At 31.1% G+C, this 23,913-nt stretch overlaps 5 protein-coding genes across 7 annotated transcripts; 1 reads left to right on the top strand and 4 right to left on the bottom strand.

Moving 5' to 3' along the window:
• Positions 1-2,177: 2,177 nt before the first annotated feature.
• Clk (circadian locomoter output cycles kaput protein Clock) lies at positions 2,178-6,486 on the top strand. The gene is made up of 6 exons (XM_070653993.1): positions 2,178-2,364; positions 3,806-3,987; positions 4,052-4,277; positions 4,388-4,693; positions 4,766-5,214; positions 5,277-6,486. The coding sequence occupies exons 1-6, from the start codon at positions 2,178-2,180 to the stop codon at positions 6,393-6,395; spliced, it is 2,469 nt and encodes an 822-aa protein (XP_070510094.1). The 3' UTR covers positions 6,396-6,486.
• A 337-nt stretch (positions 6,487-6,823) lies between these two features.
• On the bottom strand, positions 6,824-9,372 carry Hn (phenylalanine hydroxylase). The gene is made up of 6 exons (XM_070653994.1): positions 9,199-9,372; positions 8,875-8,943; positions 8,691-8,811; positions 8,084-8,391; positions 7,332-8,011; positions 6,824-7,270 (listed from the first exon to the last, which is right to left on the bottom strand). The coding sequence occupies exons 1-6, from the start codon at positions 9,247-9,249 to the stop codon at positions 7,114-7,116; spliced, it is 1,386 nt and encodes a 461-aa protein (XP_070510095.1). The 5' UTR covers positions 9,250-9,372; the 3' UTR covers positions 6,824-7,113.
• Positions 9,373-9,917: 545 nt separating this feature from the next.
• On the bottom strand, positions 9,918-11,208 carry LOC139085611 (uncharacterized). The gene is made up of 3 exons (XM_070633698.1): positions 10,883-11,208; positions 10,574-10,828; positions 9,918-10,436 (listed from the first exon to the last, which is right to left on the bottom strand). Exons 1-3 carry the CDS (start codon positions 11,134-11,136, stop codon positions 10,364-10,366), a joined length of 582 nt encoding a protein of 193 aa, XP_070489799.1. The 5' UTR covers positions 11,137-11,208; the 3' UTR covers positions 9,918-10,363.
• Positions 11,209-11,952: 744 nt separating this feature from the next.
• Positions 11,953-18,208, bottom strand: egl (Egl_like_exo domain-containing protein). Its single transcript, XM_070653905.1, has 6 exons — positions 17,946-18,208; positions 17,297-17,731; positions 15,052-16,619; positions 14,739-14,986; positions 13,771-14,373; positions 11,953-13,701 (listed from the first exon to the last, which is right to left on the bottom strand). Exons 2-6 carry the CDS (start codon positions 17,469-17,471, stop codon positions 13,467-13,469), a joined length of 2,829 nt encoding a protein of 942 aa, XP_070510006.1. The 5' UTR covers positions 17,472-17,731; positions 17,946-18,208; the 3' UTR covers positions 11,953-13,466.
• Positions 18,209-18,379: 171 nt separating this feature from the next.
• LOC139101048 (mannosylglucosyl-3-phosphoglycerate phosphatase) lies at positions 18,380-23,838 on the bottom strand. 3 transcript variants are annotated; one of them, XM_070653906.1, is made up of 5 exons: positions 23,687-23,838; positions 22,123-22,273; positions 19,696-21,301; positions 19,180-19,394; positions 18,380-19,113 (listed from the first exon to the last, which is right to left on the bottom strand). In XM_070653906.1, the coding sequence occupies exons 2-5, from the start codon at positions 22,234-22,236 to the stop codon at positions 18,928-18,930; spliced, it is 2,121 nt and encodes a 706-aa protein (XP_070510007.1). In that variant the 5' UTR covers positions 22,237-22,273; positions 23,687-23,838; the 3' UTR covers positions 18,380-18,927. The 3 variants fall into 3 exon arrangements, with proteins under 3 accessions (XP_070510007.1, XP_070510010.1, XP_070510009.1); XM_070653909.1 differs by lacking the exon at positions 22,123-22,273; XM_070653908.1 differs by lacking the exons at positions 22,123-22,273; positions 23,687-23,838 and adding an exon at positions 22,749-23,469.
• Positions 23,839-23,913: the final 75 nt, after the last annotated feature.

The raw sequence follows: 23,913 nt of genomic DNA, 5'->3' as shown, positions 1-23,913 counted from the left end.
TAATATTTTTCCGTATACGTATTATATTCTATTCCACATGCAAAAAGTATATATATGCAGCTTTACTCAATACTATGACAATTTAAGCTCACTTTTAATATTATTACATTTGAATGTAATTTATAATCTTCTATATGTGTACACAAGCTTACTAATAACTGCATCAATGCGCACTTTTTTGTTATGCAATTTATATTCAAATGTAATCAATCAACAAAATTATGTAATTGACGGACTGGACTGACTTTATATTCTCGTTCTACTATAAAATATTCTTGATAATACTTTGAATTCATTAATGTGATTAACTATAGGAACTTTGTTATTATTATTGGCGCGTGGATTATTGTGGAACTGTTGCTGGTATAAATAATAATTTTCATAGAGATTACTCGGATTTACACATTATAATTATTAGGAATTGAGGAAAATATTGATGATTTCATAAGAATTGAATTTTATTTATTGGGAATGTACTGTGTATAGCTATTGAATAACTGGCTTCTAATGGATTTTATGCAATAATAATCTAAAGTGCTTTGCAGTTGTAGGATTTTCTAGGAATCATGGAATCCCTTTAAAAGCTTACAAGCTTGAGAATGACAATAAATATTTTTTCTGGGTTTTCTGATGATATGTATCACCTGATGATATGAATGAATAGATAACAATCGCAGAATTGGATTAGGGAGGAATTAAATTGTAAGCAGTCTAACCTAAAAGTGACATTTTTAAGGAAACTAGTATCAATTTTAAGTGTGTCTAAGTTAAAATATTGGGTGGATGTTATGACAGTCGCTGTCGGCACATATTGGAACCTTGCTACCACAACGACGAACCTACTTAGAATCAAGTAGCTATCTACTTGTCGAAAACGTCCAAATTTGTCCAATTTGTACCGATCGGGTATTTTGTCTGTTGTTAAAACAAATCTCACAATCGATTGACTTCTAGATAAATACTCAACTAAGCTAAACTTAACTTCCAATATAAAAATTACTACGAATTTACCTCTAGAGCAAAAGTTCTCTGGTTGTATTAGGATTAATAATGGTCATATTAAATTCCAAAACAGCTTATTAGAAAAATCCTTATTGTCCTTGATAGCGATCCTTGAGTAATACACTAAGACAATCGCAATCGTATGGCATGTGGCAACATCTACAAGGTTACTGTCATGTGGTAGCAATTGCTAATATAATGAAGTTTTGCATAAAATCCTGTAATATCGCGGAAACATAGTAGACAAAGAAGGTCATCATATTGATTCAATATGATCTCTAATATGTTTACCTTGTGTCGCTCTGTTATAGTCGTTTCTCTCACCGGCTTTTCTAATTTTTATTAAGTTGCATTCCATGAGTTAAATTTCCATTCTAAATCCTTAATAATGTAGAATTTTGGCTTATCCAAGATCTATCCATTAGGCAGAGTTAAAAGATTCTTTAACCAACCCGACTGAACTACTTGACATAATGTGTAGTTAATAGCTAGATCTACTATCGACTAATGACACTTTCTACGGAATGTTCATTAAAATTTGTCATTAGTCGACAGTTAATTTAGTTATTAACTAGGCATTATGTCAAGTAGTTCACACGGGAACTTTATCAACAGACTTTAATCCACAAATAAAAATGAACTTTGAATTATAACTTTGAACTTTTCAATTACTTAACATTCGAGTTTAATAATTGAAATTTGAGATCTGTGATTATAACCTTATAGTTAAGCATTACAACTTGAACAAATAATTATGTAAGAACTGTAGCTGTAATAATCACACTTGACAATAGCAAATTTAGCACGATCTAAAAACAAAATTATTCATCCACACAAATCACAAGACAAAAATAAGATAAGCTGATGTAAGATGGCAACACAAAAAATTTCTCTTGTTCCTTTACAATTATTTTTAATATGCAATGCGAGATGATTACGGTAATAAAAAGTATATCTCATATTATTATTTAATTACAGCGAACAAATATGATAATTGAAGAATACACAACAAATTATATAAGCATGATAATAAGGAGGAGAAAAGCCTTACTAAAGAATAAGCAGTGATTAAATTGGAATTAAATATAGAACAATAAAACATTGAGCTTCTTAAGCTCACAATTGAGTGAATTTTTAAATAAAAATTAGTAAAAATTAAGATTAATTTAGAGACAATGATGGAGGACGACGAGGATAAGGAAGACAACAAAAGAAAATCAAGGAATTTAAGCGAGAAAAAGCGCCGAGATCAATTTAATTTGTTGGTAAATGAGCTTAGCTCAATGGTGTCAACAAATAGTAGAAAAATGGATAAGTCAACAGTTTTAAAGACAACAATTGCATTCCTTAAAAATCACAATGGTAAGTTATGAATTAAAATATGTGAAATTTGGTTGTATAATGGAAATTATGAAACTGTCAATTTGTATAGTCTGCAATAATTGGGGCTACAAATTCTCAATATTTGTTCCCAAAAATACTAAAACTTGCTGATGCACTCAATATGTTCGCATAATTTACAAATTTATAAAAAAGTAGAAAATAAAAGGTAGACAGTCACGTTTTGCCGGTTTCAAGTTCAGGAATATCGTGAATGAATTTTTAAAGCAATGTGTTACATATGTAGTGTCCAATAGCTATTTAAGAATCTATAATTTATAGGTATGGTACGGTTCGGTACAGGTGCTCATCACTGTACTGTGATTTTACCGTACCAAAGAAATACAAAGTTCTTGTATACAAAAGCACTGTGTGCGTTACAGTGAGTTTGAATAATATTTTTTAACATAGTTGAAACTAGTGGTTTCTGAACCGCGAACCAAAACCAGCCCCAAAATTTGTAAAATTTTTGCGGTTTTCTGGTTTAAAGTTCTAAATCTGATTCAGAAAAAGTCACGAATTTGTATTTTCTTAAATTATTAAATCATTTTTCTTATTTCATTAAATTTAGCCAAATTCTTGATGTTTTGATAAAAAAATTTTTAAACTTATTTGAAAAATTAGCTAAAATTTACTTTTTGAAGTTTCCATACAAAGTGTTAAAACCGCGGTTTTTTTTCAAAAAAGCAGCCGTGTGTTAATGTTCATTTGAGATTTAAATAATATTTATTGGGCATAGTTGAAAACCCCTTTTTGTACAAAAGTTCAGTCTTCATTTGAACTTCGAAGAATAAACATCATAATTATACATATTTTTGTCCAGTTATTATCTACCGGACAGGAACTGAAGACTTCTTACACTTATAAACAGCTGAGCTTCCAAGACACCAATTTTTCATCTGTGTTCACCACAAATGGCCACAAAAATATTCCAAATCAATCAAATTGAAGTCACTCAATTCGAGTAGTTGAAGCACAACCAAATAGAGCACAATTTAAAGCAGCTGTATAAGTGTGATAGAATAATAATACAGTATTAATTTAATATTATGATAAAATATTAAAAATTTTGAGGGAATCCCATTATCCACTTATTTTATAGTTAAATTTTTCACATTGATATTGCACACGAGGATCTATTTTTAAATTAAAAAATCCAAAAAACTTGTCAATTATACTGTCAAATAATCTATCACGAATTTAAATTGATGAATATAAAATCAGGCAAGCCAATAAATTTAAACGTCTGTAAATTACAACATCTGATATAAAATTTCCATTAATGACGTAAATTTTAATGACACTATGCAGTAACTCGTCGATTACAGAATCTATAAATAACAATTCTCTGACTTCATAATAATCTGTGCTGTAATCAAGTCTCCAAAAGCTCATGCTTGTTTTTCTGAATTCTTTTTTATAGAAATTTCAGTACGTTCAAGAGCGCACGAAATTCAAGAGAACTGGAAGCCATCATTCCTGCCAAATGAAGAGTTTACTCATCTTATCCTGGAGGCACTCGATGGCTTCATCATTGTGTTTTCATCGACTGGGAAAATTTATTATACATCGGAAAGCGTTACATCACTTCTTGGACATTTACCCGTAATTATAATAATCAATATCTGGTTTTAAGTAGCAAATGACATAACACGTATTTCCATTTCAGACTGATCTTTTGAATATGACAATTTATGATTTGGTTTATGAAGAGGAACAGCAAGATATTTACAATCTTTTACTAAATCCACCAAAGACTGTCATAGATCCAGTACAAAACGGAATTAATTCAGAGAATCAAGTTTCGTTTACGTGTCATGTGAAACGAGGATCAATTGACAACAATCCAACGTCATCATTGTCATATGAATATGTTCAATTTAATGGATATTTTAGTAAGTCTATATGTTCACCTACATTTCATATAAATTCCAGCACACGAGCTGCATTGTTTTTGATTTCATAACCTTGAAAGAAAATACTCAAAATAGATTCATATTTCTAGGAGATAATGCAGATGTTGATAGTGTGATGCCAAATAGATATAGTGGATATTCAGGTGAAGCTGATACAAGACTAATATTTGTTGGTACGGGACGACTATTAACACCCCAATTAATTCGAGAGATGTCAATTGTTGATACAAAAAGTGAATTTACCTCACGTCATAGTCTCGAGTGGAAATTTCTCTTTCTCGACCATAGAGCATCACCGATTATTGGATATTTGCCATTTGAAGTGCTTGGAACATCGGGATATGATTATTATCATTTTGATGACCTTGATCGAGTAGTCACGTGTCATGAGGCATGTAAGTCAACATGTAAAACTTTATCTATGTATAGCCGCTTATTATTGTCCTTTTTTTACTTTTTCTATTCAGTAATGCAGAAAGGTGAAGGGACGTCATGTTATTATAGATTTTTAACAAAAGGTCAACAATGGATTTGGCTGCAAACACGATTTTACATAACTTATCATCAATGGAACTCAAAGCCTGAATTCGTCGTCTGTACACATCGTGTTGTTAGTTATGCTGATGTAATGAAGCATATGCGTAAAGGCGTTACAACAACACATAAGGATATTGATGATAATGACAGTGCAACAGAGGACAGAAAAGCTCAATCTACGTCAATGATGGCGACATCACCTTGGAGTTCAAAAAGCTCCCGAGCATCAAAGTCATTTGCTCATACTCAGGAGTCACCAAATGTTAAAATGAAACGATCATATCAAACATATAAACCTGATTCTGACTCAACCTCAATGTCGGCTGATTCGCCACTTAGTCATCATTCCATGTTAACTCAACATAGTTCTGTTAGTCAAGTAAGATAATGATTTATAATTTTTAATAAGCCTGACTAATTTTTAAAATTTATAAATTTCAGCGATCGAAATCTCGTCCTAATGTACAAATACCCAAAATTACAAACCACCAGCAGAATCAACAGCCACCGACACCACAGCAAAATACCCAACATCAACATTTTCCCCAATTCAATTTACCTCAGGTTCACTCCACAAATCCGAATCCACAAGTCCCACAGAATATCACTCAAATTCCAGGTCCGATGGCAATTCATCCGACACCAATTGCTGGTCCAATAATGCCTCATCATCATCCGCATCATCAACGAACAACGGCGACAACGCAAATAATTGGAACTCCATTTATTGATCAGTCACAATATATTACAGCGATTCCAGTACAACCGGTGCTAACAGCACCAACGTCCTTCCCAACATCAGCAACTGTGATCTCACCCTTATTACCGCCACCTGATTATGTTCATTCAAATGTAGTTTTAACACCTGCACAAAATCAAATACAAGATCATCTGCAGAGAAAGCATGAAGAACTTCAGAAACTTATTGTCCAACAACAAGATGAGTTAAGGCGAGTCTCAGAGCAATTGTTTATGGCACGATATGGATTGTTGCCATCTATTGTTAATGTATCATTGCCGTTTGTTGCTCCGATAGATTCGTCTACGGACAATACGGGTGAGAATAATAGATATATAAGTACATCATCACATATGTCACAACAATCATATCACGAGCATCATCATCAAGGACCGGTGATACAAAATCAAACAACACAAGTTCACATACAGTCAATATCACAGAATCAACAAACTAATCAGCCACCACCTCCCCAAGTTATGCATCATCCTAGTATGATGCATCAACATCAAATGCCGACTTATGATATGAGCTCACAAAAGTCAAGTATATCGAGTCATATGGATCAATCAATGGAATCAGAACAAACAAATAATGATATTATGCAATATATGCAACACCAAAATATCAATCAATCCAGTCATCCAACTAATATTCATCAAATGCCACAGCCACAGCAACAGCCTCAACAACAAAATCAGCAACAGCAACAACAACAAATTATGACCAATGATGATTTTGAGCTGATTCCCTTTCAAATGATGAATACACAGGCTCAAATATTATTTTCCAGTGGAAGTAATAATGCCAATAACAAATGATTATGAACTACAAAAGACACGAATATGTGATTTATATTAAACATAGAAAAAATAATGTCGGGATCAATTTTATTGACATTCTCAACGATTTTCTAGAGTTTATTATCCAGTGCATTTGCATTTAAGACATAATAATTAGATATGATTTATAAGTGAAACGATTTTTTACCTAAGAACTAAATGTCTACCTACCTTATTATGAATTAATTAAATTAAATTAGGTAATCAACAGAATGACTTTTTTTATATAGTCCCAGGAGATGAAAAATTGTTAATTGTGTAAGGAGTGCAAATTAATAAGAGTATAAAAAGATACATAATGTACATAAAGAATAAAAGACATCAATAAACTCAAGAAAAATATGGAAAACTCTGGTGAACTGAACAATTTTCTTCTTTTTCCTGCTTCCCTATCATTTTCAGTTGCCAACGTATTTTTAAAATTTGAATTTTTCGCATCATATTATTTTAAAGATGCAAAACTATTCAAATTTAACAAATAACGAAAACTTGATCAGCGCTACAGGTAAGTAGCGAAATTATATCCAAATGTACTTAATAGCTTTATTTCCGTTCAACAAGATAAAAGTGAATCATCAAATTAAAATAGTTATACATAGAAAGTTAATCTCACACAATAATCTTAATATTAATTGATTAATCATATGGAGTAAACATGTTTTTACGATCTAAGCGCGTGTAGAAATCAGATCTGAATTTACAATTTCCTCAAAGCGTTATGTAAAATGTGAACTTCCATATTTATATTGTTAAGCAAGTTCTCAAGCTGATGCTTGCTGTCAAGAACCTCAATCGTTTGAGTATAAGCATTGTATCTAACACCAAATGGACGCTTGATTAAGTCGGCATATTTGCTATAAAATAAATTGCATTAATTTATGAGAATTACTTAGTTGAAATCTGAATAATATTTACATCATTTTCTCGATTGCACTGTCGAAGCTTTCAGCTACAAAATATAATGGCTGGTACTCAGTAATTGGATATTTTTGTAAACCTGTTATTTCGGGTTCAAATTCCTTTATTTGTGGTTTATCAGTCAAGCAGTATTCAAGTTCACCGTAACTTGACAGTAAACCGGCACCGTAGGCTTTCAATTCGCCGTTCTGACGACACAATCCATACTCTACTGTAAACCAGAAGCAAGTAGCAAGTTTCTCAATTACATCATCCGGTGCACCAAGTGAAGCAAGTCCAATTTGTTGTGAAAATGTTGCGAATGCAGGATCAGCAAAAAGTGGAGCATGTCCCATCAATTCGTGAATAACATCGGGTTCAGGTGTATATAAAGGCTTAGATGGATGACGAATGTATTGGGTTGAATGAAAGACACGAAAAGCTAGTCCAGCTAAGAAATCTCTTGATGACAATAATCCAGCAACAGGACGTAATGAAAAGCCTGTAGAATCTTTTAAAAAGTTTGAAACATCTTCAAGTTGTGGAATGTTATCTTCACGATATCCACAATTCTCAATAAGTAAAGGAAACACGTGGTTATGTTCTCGGCAAGCATGAGTTGGATATAATTGTGTAAGCTTCTTAAACACAACACCCCATGTTTTGATTTCTTCATCTGTATATACAACATGTGGAAGCTACAAAACAAAATTAGAATTTCAAATTAGAATTTACAAAAATATTATTTGCAAATTTGCATATATCTAAACCTGTTGGCCATGCTTATAATTATAAGCAATATCCGCAAAATATTTGCGTCTTTCCCGATAAACAGGATCGGTAAAACCTGGATGATCAGCATTCAACTCAGCTCCATATGACAATATTTGATTAGCAAATCGATCCAATTCACGAATACGTCTTGGAAACCAAGGCACAACATCATCTTCGAGCTTCTCATCATCATTATATGCACGCGAAATGACTTGAAAATATGTGCATTTATCTTTCAATATTTCCAATGCATCATGAAGCTGTGGATTGTTTCGTGCATCGCATTCCACCATGAATTCATAACCTGTGTGTCATTAAATGTTTATTATGATTATCATATGGAGTCATTCACAAGTGACGTCTATAGAAAATTCCAAGAAAGAATCAAGAATTTTAGATGAAGTTGTGAGTAGCTTCTCTCGACAATAAAATTATAGTCGTCATGAGTGAATGACCCCTAATGTTATTGTGATCAAAGTCATTTGAATTTGAGGAAAATAAAGACGCAGTAAACAAGCATGCTTATCACATAAAAATATAAACTTAATTATGCATATATGCACGAAAGATAATCAACAATATAGGAAGAGGAAAAATAAATACCTGGAACACGCGTTGATGATCGAGACTCAATATGAGACAGGTCAATGTTAAAGACATCAAAGATTTTCAGCATTTTTGCCAAGTTTCCAGCTGAATTTGGGTCCGTTGGTGAGAATATAATCTATAATAATTAATTACACCATGTTAATATATTGTTGCTATGCTGAATATGTATCTAACTTACAACTGTCTTTGCAGCATTTTCAAGTGACTGAGACTCCATAATGTATGATCCTCCTTCCTTCAACTTTGGCTACAAAATAAAAATAAAATCACATCAGCAGCTGATTTAATATTGCAAGTAATTACAGCCTCATATGAATACATTATTATTATTGCTGCTGTTTTTATTAATCTTGTGCATGTTGATTGATAACTTGATTAATAGGACAATTTATTGGAATTTCACAACATTAAATCAATGCACATGCACAATAACAAATTAAAGACGATTGCGGAACTTGTTTCAAAGTATGTTAATAGCACAGAAATTGCATTTGATACTTACAGGACTTCCAGCATAATCTTCCACATCCTTTAATTTTGCCTTTGCGTACATTTTCACTGCACAATATAATTAATCACTTCACTATTATCACTTCCAAAATTATTAAAACTATATCCAGCACCCTTTCTTTTTTCAGTTGTTAATTGTTTCACGTTATATTTCCGACTGACTATAGAAATTCATAATTATTAGACTTAAATACTCAAACAAGATGAAAACTTGATTTTGGTTTGATGATGGCTGGTGATAAAAAAATATCAATAATATCATGTGAGCGACCGACCAGAACAATAAATGTGTGAATGCCAAGCAAACGAAGAATCTGAATATTTTTGGAATTGAAATTGACTTAATTAAGGGACATTAAGAATTTTTTGTTCCTTCTTTGATAAGGAACAAGTGCATTTAGTTCTGGTTGAATTACAAATTGTTAATTAATGATCGCATTTATAGGATGATTAAATGCTTGAGTACTTTAATCGGTCTGTTTTGTGATAAGGCAAGCTTACATTCATTGAACAATTCTGCAGATCATTCTGTGATGCTTTATTTAATCGTTCTATAGGGTCATTTGCCTATGACGTCAAATTTAACAGGAATTATGTGACATCTTAGAAAATGTATTTATTTTAAAATCCCTTAGACATGTCAGTCAAAGACCTCGTCTAGTTTGTATATGTCCGAAAATCCATAACTTTTGGTAGACGTCATTCCTCAATTCTCCAATCCAAATCATCGTGTTGTTTATAAAATAATAAAACAAGTTTAACGAATATTGGAGGCTTGTCAGATGAAGTGATTTTCTTCGATGAGATTCCAGCCTGTTTTGCATCATTTAAAATGTAAATGCTGCCTGACTAGATTGTTAATTTTAATTAAATGAAAATTCTTGACTCGAAAATTCTTTGCGGTATTTTTGAATTTCGGCATAATTATGAATGGCGTGATTGTGTATGAAATTAGAAGGTTTGAGAATCTTTGGAATGACATGTTTTGTTATGACTGCATATAACAGGTCTATTTTTGGAAATAACTCGAAATTGTTGATTTTTGTGTTACTTTATAAACACGAGTTTAATTTATTTTTTATTGCATTAACATAACTTCAAATACTTAGAATACATTAAGTACGTCATTAAAGTGATATGATGAGTAATGCTACGACTCAATTTTTAAGTTTCGACTCTATTTCTGCAAATGTTACAGCAAATGCTTTCTTTGGGGTGCATTTGGGTGGGCTTTTAAATGAAATTCAAATTAATTAATTTTCTAGATTCTAATTACGTATAATGAGGCATACACTTTTATAGAACCCGTAAACTTAGTGTGTATGATGAAGATAAGTAATTCTGATTCTGAAGAGTTTGTTACTCACCCAGCCATATTCACGATCTCAATTGTATCACCATCTTCCATATCCAAAGACTTTGGAGTGTCGTCATCCTTGATACGAACTTCATCATAAAGGAAGCCAGTATTGCGTCTAGAGAGATTCTTACGATCACAAAATACGTGCATTAGCTTTTTAAGTGGATCGTTACGTGATGTCTTGAACTCAATTGCCGAAGTAGCTGATACCATTACTTTAAGCTTGATATAATTGTTATCCTCAGGAATATCAACTTTTTGTCTATAGAAATAACAATTAATAATTAACATCCAGTAACTTTATGCTGCAACTTACGTTTGAGTCTTCATAACTTCAATTGTTTCTCCATCTTTTATGTCAAGTGATGTTAATGTGTCATTTTCATGGACATGCTTTCCTTCGTACAAGAATTCGACATCCTTTAAGCATAAATCTAAACATTCACAGAAAATGTTTGTGATTTTTTGAAATGATGAATGTTGCCGAAATTTGAATTCATATTCAGAGGTTTTTGGTCCGTTCAGTCGCATTTTGATGCGAATACTTTTGTTACTGTTGTCTTTAGGCATTGTTTAATATTGCTATTTATATTTAAATCCACAGAAATAAATAAATTTAATAATTTGTTTAAAAAGCACGTTTTGATTGAAAATTGCAAAAAAAAAAAAGATAAAGTTTAAAAATAAACTGACCGTTAAATTTTTTTTTTGATTCATAATACATCCTGAAAATATTAAAAACCGATTAATTAAATTAAGAGAATGAAAATTTTAAAAGTGATATTAGTCCTTTATTTATTACAGGATGAATCTGCTTAAAATCGTAATTATGCTTCAGAAATCAATCTTTTAAAGAAATTATATTAAGTTAAGTTTACAGAAGTTATTAAAAATGTAGTTATCATAAGTTTACATGATAATAAAATAAAGTTAATTAAAAACATCCACCGTCAGCTTCTTTTTCGACATCAATTTCGCCTCCATCTTCCATTTCAAAGGATAATGGTGTATCGTTGTCTTGAATACGTGATCCATCATATAAAAATCTCAATTCACGACGGTTTAATCCCAATCGGTCACAATATACATTCATTAATTTCTTTAAAGGTGCACTTTTTAGAACCTTGAAATTCAGTGTGGATTTATCTTGTCCTACGACTTTTAAATTAATGTGCTTGCTGTCTTCATTGTTTTCCATTTTGTCGGAAGTTTTTGAATACTTATTGCGTAAATCTACTACTTATATGCTTAAAAACACTTAATTATGGCTTTTTGTTGGCTTTCGTCCTTAACGCGCGCTTTTTGAGTAAAAAAATCTTTATTGACGTTGGATAATCCTGCAAATTATTTTTTCATGGACAATTCAAAGAATAAAATTCAAAAAAATTTTGTCCGTTTATTTCAAGTTTTTTTTTATTTAATTATTTTTTTTAGTTTTTTTAAGTCTTCGATCTACAATTGTTTTAAATATCAAATTGTGAGCAATTATTAATTGCAATTAATTAATGAAAATTGGTTGTTTTAATAAAGATAAATGATATGTGATGGATTTTCCTCTAACTAATTTTTCTTTTCTTTTGAAACTTTCCAAGAAGGAACAAAATGAAAAAGTGTTGATGAATTAGTTAAATAAATTAACAAGTTAATGGTATTTAAATAAAATAAAAAATAAAATTAAACCAAAAAAACCCATTTCAATGGCATTAAAAATGACAGATCTACAAAAAAAAATTTATGCGAAAATGTAGTTAAATTAAAAAGATTTTAATTTTCCGAAAAGCTTTTCATAATTTTTTTTTGAGCTACTTTTATTTCGAAAAAGCTTTTCATCTATCAAAAAGTGTGTATAAAAGGCACTAAAATTGCGTTATAGGATTCCAATACTTTTTTTTATTATGTATATTAATTACTTGATATCTATGGTCCATGCAATAAGAAATAAGTTGGGAAGATTAAAAGTTTTTAAGGCTTTCATTTTTGATATATTTTTCTAATCTAAGTTTAGTAGTTAATTATTGCTGTTGGGAATTAAAAATTTTGTTGCTTGTATATTTTCTTCATAACACAATTACTAAACTACATAATATGAATATGGCATATAATTTACATAATTTATCAACATAAAAAGTAAAGAAAAAGGGTTTTTTTAGATATGATGATCATAATTTTGTGTATAATTTAAAATACTTCAAAAGCAATAGCACCGAATAGTCTACAGTTTATTCAGAAAGAAGCTTTCTAATATAGCAAAAAGTCTAATTAATTCTAGTGCATTTTTCAGCATTCAATAAGACACAAGCGTCAAATTAACCGTCATTTTTAATTCAAAAATTATTTCGTTAAATTTTCAACAAAAAAATTCGTTAAAATTTTCAAAATTCATCTGACCGTTAATTTTTCATTTTCCGTATGTCTCATTGAATGCACAAAAAATGCCCTTCTGCCGATTACTTCAATCGACGTTATACTAATTTCCATAAAGCGGTCCTAAATGTAAATTTATTGAGAGCACAACTCTCATAATTGCCAAACATAATCACTCTTAACTTTTTTATTTCATATTTAATTCAGTTGTTAACTTTTCTCTTAATTCGATGAAATTTTTTCATTAAAAACTAACTTTCACATCAAAAATACTTCAATTAACTTTTTGTTTCCTTACAAAATTTCACGAGTAATAAAAAAACTTGCTTATTTCCATTTAGTTTGTTGCCTTAAAAGTTTTTTTGGGGAAGTTGAAATACTTTTCGTTGAACATTATAATGTTTTTTGAGCCAGATTATTAAAATATTGATATAATTAAAGTCTATACGTCAGTGTTTGAAGGGGAAATATGAAATGAAATAAGTTTGTATAGAAAATAAAAATAAAAACTTTGAAGCAATAAATTCTTTAAGCTTTCACTTTTCTCGTTTCGGTGATGAAATGAGTGTCTTGTCCATATTCTGCTTATCCTCTTCAAAAAATATCTTCGTAATTACAATATCACCTGTTGACAATGTTTGACATGCGATTTCTTTCTTCATGCCATGACTTGTCGATATTATTGAACATGATGAGGGTGTTGGACTATCAATGTATGCTTGTAGTGAATTATTTAATTTTGTTATATCTGTTGCGCTTGATCGATTTGATCTATGAATGAAAATAATAGTCAAGTGTCAATTGACTGTCAAAATAAACATATTATTTAAGTATGCTTACCCAATTGAAAGAGTATCTTTCATCACTAAACCACCATCATCATTAATGCCGCTTTCGATTCCAATTTGATCTGGTAATGATGCAGCAACTGACAACAGTGCTTCCAATTTATCAATCTTTATTGCTTGATCCATCGCTTTATTGTTGATTAATTCATTCATTAAATGCATTGATTCCAACAAACTTGGCGGCTCACTGTTTTTAGGTGAGAATGTGTTTAATGATGGAAGTGAATTGTCTGATGGAACTGAGTCCAAACTTTGATATTCTAATTCATTATTATCCCCTTCATCGTCAGAATCTGAATAATTTCTATCCTGTCCAATGCTTTCGAGTTTTTCCAATTTTTTAGCTACCTTCACAGATCCCTTTAGTTTCTCTTTCTCATCCTCAGTCAAGTCAAGGTATCTAAGCAATCGAATCTCTCGATTACTCAGCACAATATTTTTGTTCGTCGTCTGTAACTTCTGTTTTAAATCAAAAACTTCCGTACTAATTTTACGTTGCTTCTTTTTCATCTTCACGTCATTCGGTCGTATTAACATGTAAATCTGTTCTGTACAAAGTTCTGAGAAGAGACTCATGTTTTCTTGTTTTATTGCCCTGTACGAGAAATAAACAAAATTACTAAGTATTTAACTGGAAAGGTCAACGGACAATAATTATTTAAAGTGCATTTTTCAGTTTCGTTTGAATTTTAAAAATTCGTTAAAAAATAATCTATTCAGTAATTCGCAATGAATCATTTCATTCCAGTTCACTTGAAAATGAAAAAGCCGTTATTTTTTAAACCGTTAGGAAATCAATAATTTTCGAAGAAAAAAATAGAGAAAATGAAATGATAGATTAATAGAAATCTAGGTGAGTCGCAGCCACTGACCACTGCTCAGCACAAACAAAATAATAACGGCATATCAATGAAAATGAAAAATGCACAAAAAGAAGTAAAAAAGTATAAAATATCTTACGATGACATTGTTCGAAATAGTTGCTCATTAATCAGCACTAAAACATCACTAGCTGCATAAAGAAGCATATCTCGTGCAAGTGGTCTACGAGACCAATATTTAGGATCTCGTTTGTAAATGTTTTTGAGCTGATCCTTCATGGGATTTGGTGGTGCATTATACATCTCACAGAGCGTATTTAGCGAGACATTTTTCACTTTGTAAACTTGCTTGCCCGTCTCTTGATATTGCAATACAGCATGCGCACTCTAAAATTATAATTAACACAATGTTATTAATAATTAATAAAGTAAATAAAATCGAAAATTCGTACCTGAGTATCGAAGACATTTCTTAAAAGTACATTATATTGAGTATACAGATTATATGAATCATTTCGGCAATCATGGATGATTTTAATGATATTTTCATCCTCCAAAATTGATTTAAGGCCACCATCAGCTATGAGTTGTGGACATTGCTGTAGATCAAATATAAATGCCTCTCCACGAATCGTGCCAATCTCAATAATTGTCAATTGACCCTTAACTCCCAAATTAACACCTTCACAATCAAATGAGATAATCACACAGTCATCATTTGGTGCTGACTTTTTAATTGCTTCACATACAAAAAGCGATTCCTTTATTGTTGTTATGACACGAGTATTTTGAAGGACTTTAATCTTCCATGTATCACCCATGAAATAATTACGCGAATGTACTGGACTCGTATTGGTTGATGATGAATTTGAAGATGATAAATTGCCATTGTTGACCGGTTGTAAGACATTTATTGTCCTCTTATCCTTCTCCTCATTCTCAGCTAATGTCTTTGTTACTAAATTGCTTATTCTTTGCTTAAGTGTTAAATTTATTCTCCTATCTCGATCATTTCGGTCTACTTTAGTTGGAATTACAACAGATTGCTGTTGTTGTTGATGCTGCTGCATTTCTGGCTGATATTGAGTATTTTGGGAATATGTAAATTTCGTAGGACAATTTCGACTGCATAAATTCTCCAATCGTATTTCATGAAATGATTGTGGCAATCCTATTGATGGAAGATCATTTGTGGAATTACGTCCATTGCTGAGACTACCTTCATCATAATTCAAACTAGGCGATCCAGATTTACAATTCTTATTCTGTATACTGCCTGTACTACCCATAATCATTGTATTTGATATCGGTTCATTAAGCTTAAAATCACCGATTTTGGGCGAGGAAATTTGATTTATGTTGTTTTTATATAAAACTTTTTGCGCATGTTGTAAATGATTCTCATTTATTTTTGGCTTTTGAAGAAGTGTGACTAGATTTGATTGAATGTGGAAGCAATCGGAGAATAGTTTTAAGAATGTCGTTAGATCATTTGGCGTTTTAAAGATCTTATACCAATGTTCTTGTGGAAAATTTGATGTAACTAGATGAAATAATTGATCAACCAAAATCGGCCCTTTTATTTCAATGCATTGAGCAAAAAAGTCTAGTATCTGTTGTGTATTCTTGACATCAATCGTTGGTTGAGGTAGATGGAGCTTTTCTGTTGCAGGAATTACAGTCGCCGAATCATAATTAATTAAAACAACATGATCTTCCGTGAGATGAAAAATGTCAGGATGTTTAGCAAGAAAATCTGTAAATTCCTTAATGTGCTGTCCACTGATATGTCTAACTTGTGGCGATGCTTGCGATCGATGGCCGAGAAGTGATTTAATTGGAACTTCTGTACCGACTCCATATTGCAATAATTTATGCGAAAAATATTCTCTCGCTTCTTGAATATAATCCTTTCGACCAGCAACATTACCCTCCTCTCGATGCTGATAATTATTAACATTTACATATTCTCCATCGACTTGAAAAAGTGCTGGGTATTGCATTAGAAATTTCTTCAATCCTACAAAAGAAATAATAATAATAGTAATTTTCACCAACACATCAGATAAACGACCGAGCAGCACGTAATCATAAAATATTTCATTAATATGGAAATTAAAAATTTAACGGATTATTGGTTTTTAAAAAATATGCAAAAATTTGAAATTCAGAAAACCGTTTGTTTTTGAATATTCTAATTCCGTTACGGTTAAAATTAATTTTTTTGATGCATGACTGCTCTAAATATGACTAAAAAGCAATCACGTGCTACTCGGAACCATTTTTTTAATATTAAATATTTCTTTAAAAGATGTTTTTCACATTTATATCGCAAAATATACACAAATGTATGAATTCATTGAACAAAGAAAGAAAAAAATATGCAAATGAGGTATTAGAGTAGTTCTTCGTCTGTTTTCTCACACATAAGACTTTTTGTGACTTGATATTGACATGTCATATGTGATTTAACTAAATAGTCTTCACACAATCAATTTAAAGCAAATAATAGGCTTCAATTGTGTGTATAATTTATGATAAAAACAATAACATTATGAATCGTCTTTTGCAAACAATTTGAACTGTTTTAACTCAGCCTAATTAAAATATGAATTATAAATATTAAATGTGAATTATGCAACAAAAAGAAAAAAAAAAACTTCAAAATAGTAACAATATGTGGAAATAGTTTCATACCTGATTGACTGCCGCCTGCAATTTGTCGCATTTCTTTTGTAAATCCTGGCGCTCCAAATTGACATGATAAGTCGTGCAGCGTGCGTGGCTCATTTTTATCAATTAAGCGTTCAAGGAAGAAGAGTAACGTCAAATTCCGAGCTTGTTCATACTCCATTGCCTCATTGCTCATCATTATTGATAGTAAAACCTCTGTTTTCTTCTACTTTTCGATCTTTATATCTCACCCAGTCAGTCAGATAATTGGCTTCTCACTGTTTTTCTCGTCTTTCTCTACCTTCTTCTTCGTATTTCTTTCGTATTTTATTTTATTTTTCTTTTCTGTTACTTTGGCATCAATCAAGAAAAATGTATGGGCAAGCAGCACAAATAGATATTGCACCCAAAAACAGGTGTATTTTCAAACATTCACGATTAGCAGTGCCAACAAGAGTACTGCAATGAAGAAATAGAAATTTTTTATTTTATATATTTATTATCAATATTGTATTATTAATGTTTATCGATTTTTTTGCAATTCCTTTTTTTTTCGATTTCAAAGATCCAGTGAGATTAAGTAATTCTTTTTTTCAACATCCAGAAAAACAAATAAATCTCTACGAGAGAGATCACTACACTAATATTGCACAAGTTGACGATGTTTACTTACGATTCTTATCAGAGAATTAATTAAAATTGCAGTGTAAAGGAATTTTCTTATAAGAAAACTAGTGAAAATTTAATTAACGTGTTTTTAAGCACTAATTTCTACGTCTACTCAATTCACTGACTTTCAACAACTCCCAATTTCTCACTTATGTACTTAACTAATAGAATAAAGACGTTTTCATGGGAGAAATTGGAGAATTCCTAAAATAATTAAATTTTTCCACTGCAAGTAAGAAAGTGTTGGATCTCTTCATTGACTCTGGATTGTTTTTTGTGCAAGTGATTTTCCCTTCGAACTGTCAATTTTCAAATAAACCGTTATCCAGAGTTGCGAAAATTTAAACTTTTTCTTTCACATTCAAGTTCAATGCCACGATATTTGCATGATATCATAGTGCATGCATATGTAGTACAAAGTAAAATACACAACATGAGTTAAGTTAAAGTGCAATAATTTATTTTCAGTGATCAAAAAAGGCTTCATTCCTATCAATTTTTTGTTCGTTTCTCAATCTTTTTGTTTAATAATTTAATTAACAAGCTTATAAGCTCTAGTTTTTTACTCTCATATGACATAGTTTATAGTATATAGTACCACCGATATAATTTAAACTTTTTTTTTAATTAATTAAATTCCACAACAAGAATAAAACAACTCGATTGATGTTCTTTTTGTAAAGTTTATCATAATAAAATTTTTCATCATAAAACCTAAACATTATCTCACTCAACGAAAAACATAAAGTCAGATTTCTTTTTTTTACTTGCTAATAAAGCTCAAAAAAATATTTTTTTTTTAAATTTATATAATGTCATTCATCTTGGATCGGTTAATATCATCTTTCTTCCTCAGCACAGGAATGTCGACATTCTGATTTTTTTAAACACTAAAATATATATTTATTTAATATAATATTTGCTTCATTAAGATTAACATGTTCATGTTTTCTCTTTTTTTATTATTATGTTTGTCATTTCCTAGCTTATTGTGTTGGGCTATTCTCATCCATCTCGTTGATAACCTCGGTGGTTTTTTCCATTGCTTCACGTCTCAATAGCATTTGCTTTAAGTGATCCTCATTTTGTACCAAAACTATTCGATGTTGTATTGTGGGAGCTAACTGACATGATGATTGTTCCAAGTCATCTAGGGAAGCACGTCTTAACATCTAATTATGGAATTTAAAAAATATATATTAAATTTCTGATCAGTCAAACAGCAACTTTAGTCTTACCCTTGCACTTGTTGAGATTGGTGGAGGCAAAGGATGATTAGTTGGTGGATGATGAATTCTGACTGGATTTGGTCCATCAAGCTCGAGATTCTCTAACATCTGTACCATACTATGTCTGCGAGACAGTGTTACTAAACTTTGACGATGTTTTGAGTGCTTTCCAGTTCTACCCATTTTAAGATCGATTGCTTTAAAGTGATTTTGTATTGCTAGCCCTAAAATACATAATAAAACATGAATTAATTAAATTTTACAAATTAACGGTTTAAAGAAATTCAAATTTTAACGGTTTTCAAAAATTCAAATGAACTGAATCGGATTGAAATGAACTGAAAGAAGATGAAATGATTCATTCCAGCTAATTTCATTCTATTCAAATGCTTACATTGCAATGCAGTTATTATTTTATCGCATTGACAAAGTGGCAATTGTTTACATAATCAGTAAAATAAACAAACTGATTATTACAAAACCGCATATGTGTAACCGCAAAACAAAACAAAATTGTTTGCTCACCTAGTTCAGGGCATGAATCTTCATCCATTATAACTGGACAGTTTTTAAACATTGTATAGCCATCACATCCTGAGTGCATGTAAGCTTTAACACATAGAGTATATTTTTCATTTAAATCCAGCCACTCATCTCCAATTCTTACTAATCTCGGCTCAACGCGTGTTCCAGGTGCTCGATCAGGATTAAATGTGAACGAAATTCCTGAAACTTGTGGAAATCTTCCTTCTAATTTTGGATACGCTGAGACAGCATTCTCAAGTGCTTCATATAAAATCTGACCAGTTACTTCAATAACAATTAAAGGATCCTGCATGGGAACAATTGAGACTAAATCTTTCATTGTAAATGGACCGGCTTCATGGATTTGGTCACTTCTAAAAGTTCCACTATTAATCATACAAATATCGGCAGCTGTCGAAGCAAGCGCAATGTCACAAATAAAGTTTCCTAAATTCGTCTCGCTCGTTCGTATTTTTGCAAATCGTGCATCCAATGAACAAGAGAAATTTCCTAAAACCATTCCCATTTTTGATTCAATCATTTCACTATAATGACTCAATTCCGCTTTTAATTCAATGTCTTCCTCAAATGACTCTGTTACGTCAATCTTTTCAATATCTACATCTAATTGCATTTCGTCGTTCACTAACGACTTTTTTAGTGTAATTTTTGAGAATTGACGAAAATCAGTACCTGATTTAATAACATTAAGATGATTGACTTTTACTATTTCATACACATGATCATGTCCTCCTAAAATGAGATCCAATTTTTGACAATTTTGTGCTAAATTTAAATCATTCGGTGTACGCATATGAGTTAATGCTATAATTATATCACATCCTTCTTTAAGAAGATCGTCTGCAAGTTGATTTCCAGCTTTGACATAGTCAATATATGTTACTTCATTCGGATCAATATTTGGTAACGTATCTAGCCATTCCTTCTCAACCAAACCCATTAAACCGACTTTTAAACCATCATGATTCAATATGTGGCTTATCTTTCCATTTCCAAGCGGTCGACCAGTCTCGTTATCGATTACATTTGACATTAACCATGGAAAATTGGTTTTTTCAACCCATTTTTGTAGAACGTCTAAGCCATGATCGAAATCATGATTACCAAATACGGCACATGCAGTTCCAACTTTATTTAATACGGGAATCATTTGTTCACCTTGCGTAAATGTCGAAAGCATTGATGGATTGAATGCATCACCGCTGAATAAAACGAGAGGATTAAGATGATCAAATGTATGAATTGCTGTTGTAAAGCGTGCAGCTCCTCCAATTGCACCAGATTTAACTTGTTGGTCTATATTATAAACATCGTTGTAATGTAATATTGTTAACTTTTTTGCTTGATCATGAATTCCATTTTCATTATCAGATTGACTCATTGTACTCATCGCGCCCATATTTGATGTTGATCCATAAGATGTTGACGCGTCTTGATTTCTTGATGGACTAATTGGTTTGAGCAATGTTTTGAGAAATTGTGGTCCGGGAATTTTTTCCGGTGATACGACAGGAATTAAATTTGGATTTTTCGTCTGAATTTGTACGACAGCACGTTTGCCTGCTTCTTTAACCTCTGCTGATGCCTGAAAATTATCCAATTTAATAAAAAGAAAAGTTTTACTTTAGTCATTTAATTTAGTCATGCTATTGTTTAATCTCATGCATACTTGAGTCTATAATTTCATTTTATATTTTTTGTGTATACAGTATGTACATTTATTGTCATAATTCGCCTTAATAATCTTGAGAAATAAGAGAAATAATACAAAAAATACAGCATACGAAAAAGAAGAACAAATTATGTGTTTACCGATTTAGTGAAAGTTGGCTATTTTTCGTGAGTGGAAACCGAGAAATAGGCACGATAAATAAGGCATAAATGATACATAAAATTGTGACCTGAGCTGCATACAAAAAGTATAATATTTAATCGATACATTAATTCAGCGCATTTTCCCAAAAATGAAAGAGACTTTACTGTCCGCACTTTGTACGGCAGGAACAAAACAATATAGACCTAGCGTGCTTAAAGCTACTTTGTGATTTAAATCAGTGACTAAAGTTCAAAAATAAACATAAAAATCAAAAAAAATATGACCGTTACTTTTCAAATATTTTTTGGCCGTTATATTATTGCTGTTGGCTGTTTAAGCTTTTATTTTGTAGTTCCTTAGCATTGAAAATACGCTTCTGTCGATCGCAATTGAAAGCATTTTATACTATTTTGTGCTTATAGGTACACCAAACGAACAAATATATCTAATAGATTGAAAAGAAAAAGTTTGTACATAAGACATTACGTGCTACATTCATAAAATATATCATGTGAATTAAACAAAACTGAAAAGTGCATTTTTAGGCAAGGACATATATACATAGTAGATAGTTAGTATGAATTTAACACCTGTTTGAACCACGACATCGCATTTTTGAGACCTTCCGAAATGTCATTTTCTGTTGAGTCAATCAAATCTTCGTAATGACTTCGCAAGGCAGCCTGATTCGCGAAACCTGCCATCGTATTCGCTAATTTATCTTTTTTCGTATGATCGTTTCTACGGCAATAATGATGGTAATGAAAGTTATTAGCATTTTATGCTTTTGCATAACTTTTTTTTTTTGTTTCATAGCAATTACAAAAAAAATGGATCCGACATGAACTAATAATGCATAACAATAAACAATAAATGAGCCTCAATTTCTTATTGCTTAGTGCAACCTGTTTACAGTCGAACTTATCTTTTTTTTTTTTGCCTTGTCGCCTTGTTCTATTTTAAATCAGCACAGAAAGAGAGTAGAAATATTTGTTTTTTTTTTTCATTCGACTGTCTAAAAATATGTTCTCAAGTAGGAAAATAAAAAAAAAAATCTAACTAAAAAGTCAACATTTAAAAGTCAATGTTATGTGAACTAACAACACAGACTTAGTATCGTGCTTTATCACGTCACGCTCACTTTCAATAAAATTGATTATGATTATTTTTTTACATTCTTTTTAAAATCCTCACACACTCGTGTTCATTTACTCACAAAAAGTAGTCTTGAAATGACTTTTTTGAACATCCAATACGGAAAATGTTGAGACAGTTTTGATACGTTATAGACTACGATTATGAAAAGAAATAAAAAAAATTGCAAACACTTGCAACTTTCAGCCAAACAAAATGCAACTGAAAAGTGTGGGCAATAGAGTTATATTTATAATAGAAATATACAGATAATTCACAGACACTCATATTGTATATAAAACAGGGTTGATGTCTTTTTTTGTAGGCACAGACAATATTCGACCTGGTCGAAGATCCATATGAATCTGTCAATAAAATGTTGTCTGTGACTGTAATCCATAATTAGCTCTAGCTATTAAATCCACACATATTTATCTCTAGCATAGACACACAGACTATATGCCTGCCAATAACCCTGTATACAAGAGAAAAAATCGAAAAAAATGTTTGAGGAATTTTTTCATACCGTGCTTGATACACGATTCTTTTCATTTTCTATACGTTTTTTTGTTTCCTTACGTATTACATTTTATATTATCTAAGGCCTATGTATGTGCTGTGTAGAAAAGTATATAAACCATTATATCCAATGACCTTTGAGGAACATTGCGCGCTTTTGTCATATTGAATTAAAAAAGACAATTTACTTTCGTTTACAAAATGATTGAAAGTTGGTAATGAAACGCAGACACAGCACATTTTCCTGTCTACTTTGTTTTGTTATTTCTTTAATTAAAGTACATTTCCTTCAACGAAATTGAATTTTTTGACCTCGAAAACTTTTCATGGATGTTCTTCAATGTTAAATTAATCACCGAATCATATATGAAAGGCACACCTTTTTTGATAACAATTTAATGTTTTATCACTGGATTTAACAAAATTTTAAGTCACAATTTTTGGATTGGATTTTTTATCGATTTTTTTTTTGGATGAGAAAATTTCAATTTTATTTTATACCTTTAAATGTCTTGAAAACACACAATCTTTTATTATTTCCTAGCCACTAGCTTGACAGTATGTCCGAACAGTTTATTTAATAAACTAATCAATTACTCTGTCTGCGAGATTTTAAATATCTCGCGATTTTTTGAACTTTTTCTTCTGAAGGGTGACTTTACTTTGAATAATTTAAACATAGATGGAAATTCATTTATTTTGAGTCAATTTTTCAAAACGAGGACCAC

This window comes from Chironomus tepperi, unplaced genomic scaffold (genome assembly GCF_022539635.2).
Source record: "Chironomus tepperi strain 1889 unplaced genomic scaffold, CSIRO-AGI_Ctep_v1 contig_74, whole genome shotgun sequence".
NCBI classification, from domain to species: Eukaryota; Metazoa; Arthropoda; class Insecta; order Diptera; family Chironomidae; genus Chironomus; species Chironomus tepperi.
Note: the sequence above shows the minus strand (reverse complement) of the source record. Positions and strands in the feature narration are given on the sequence as shown.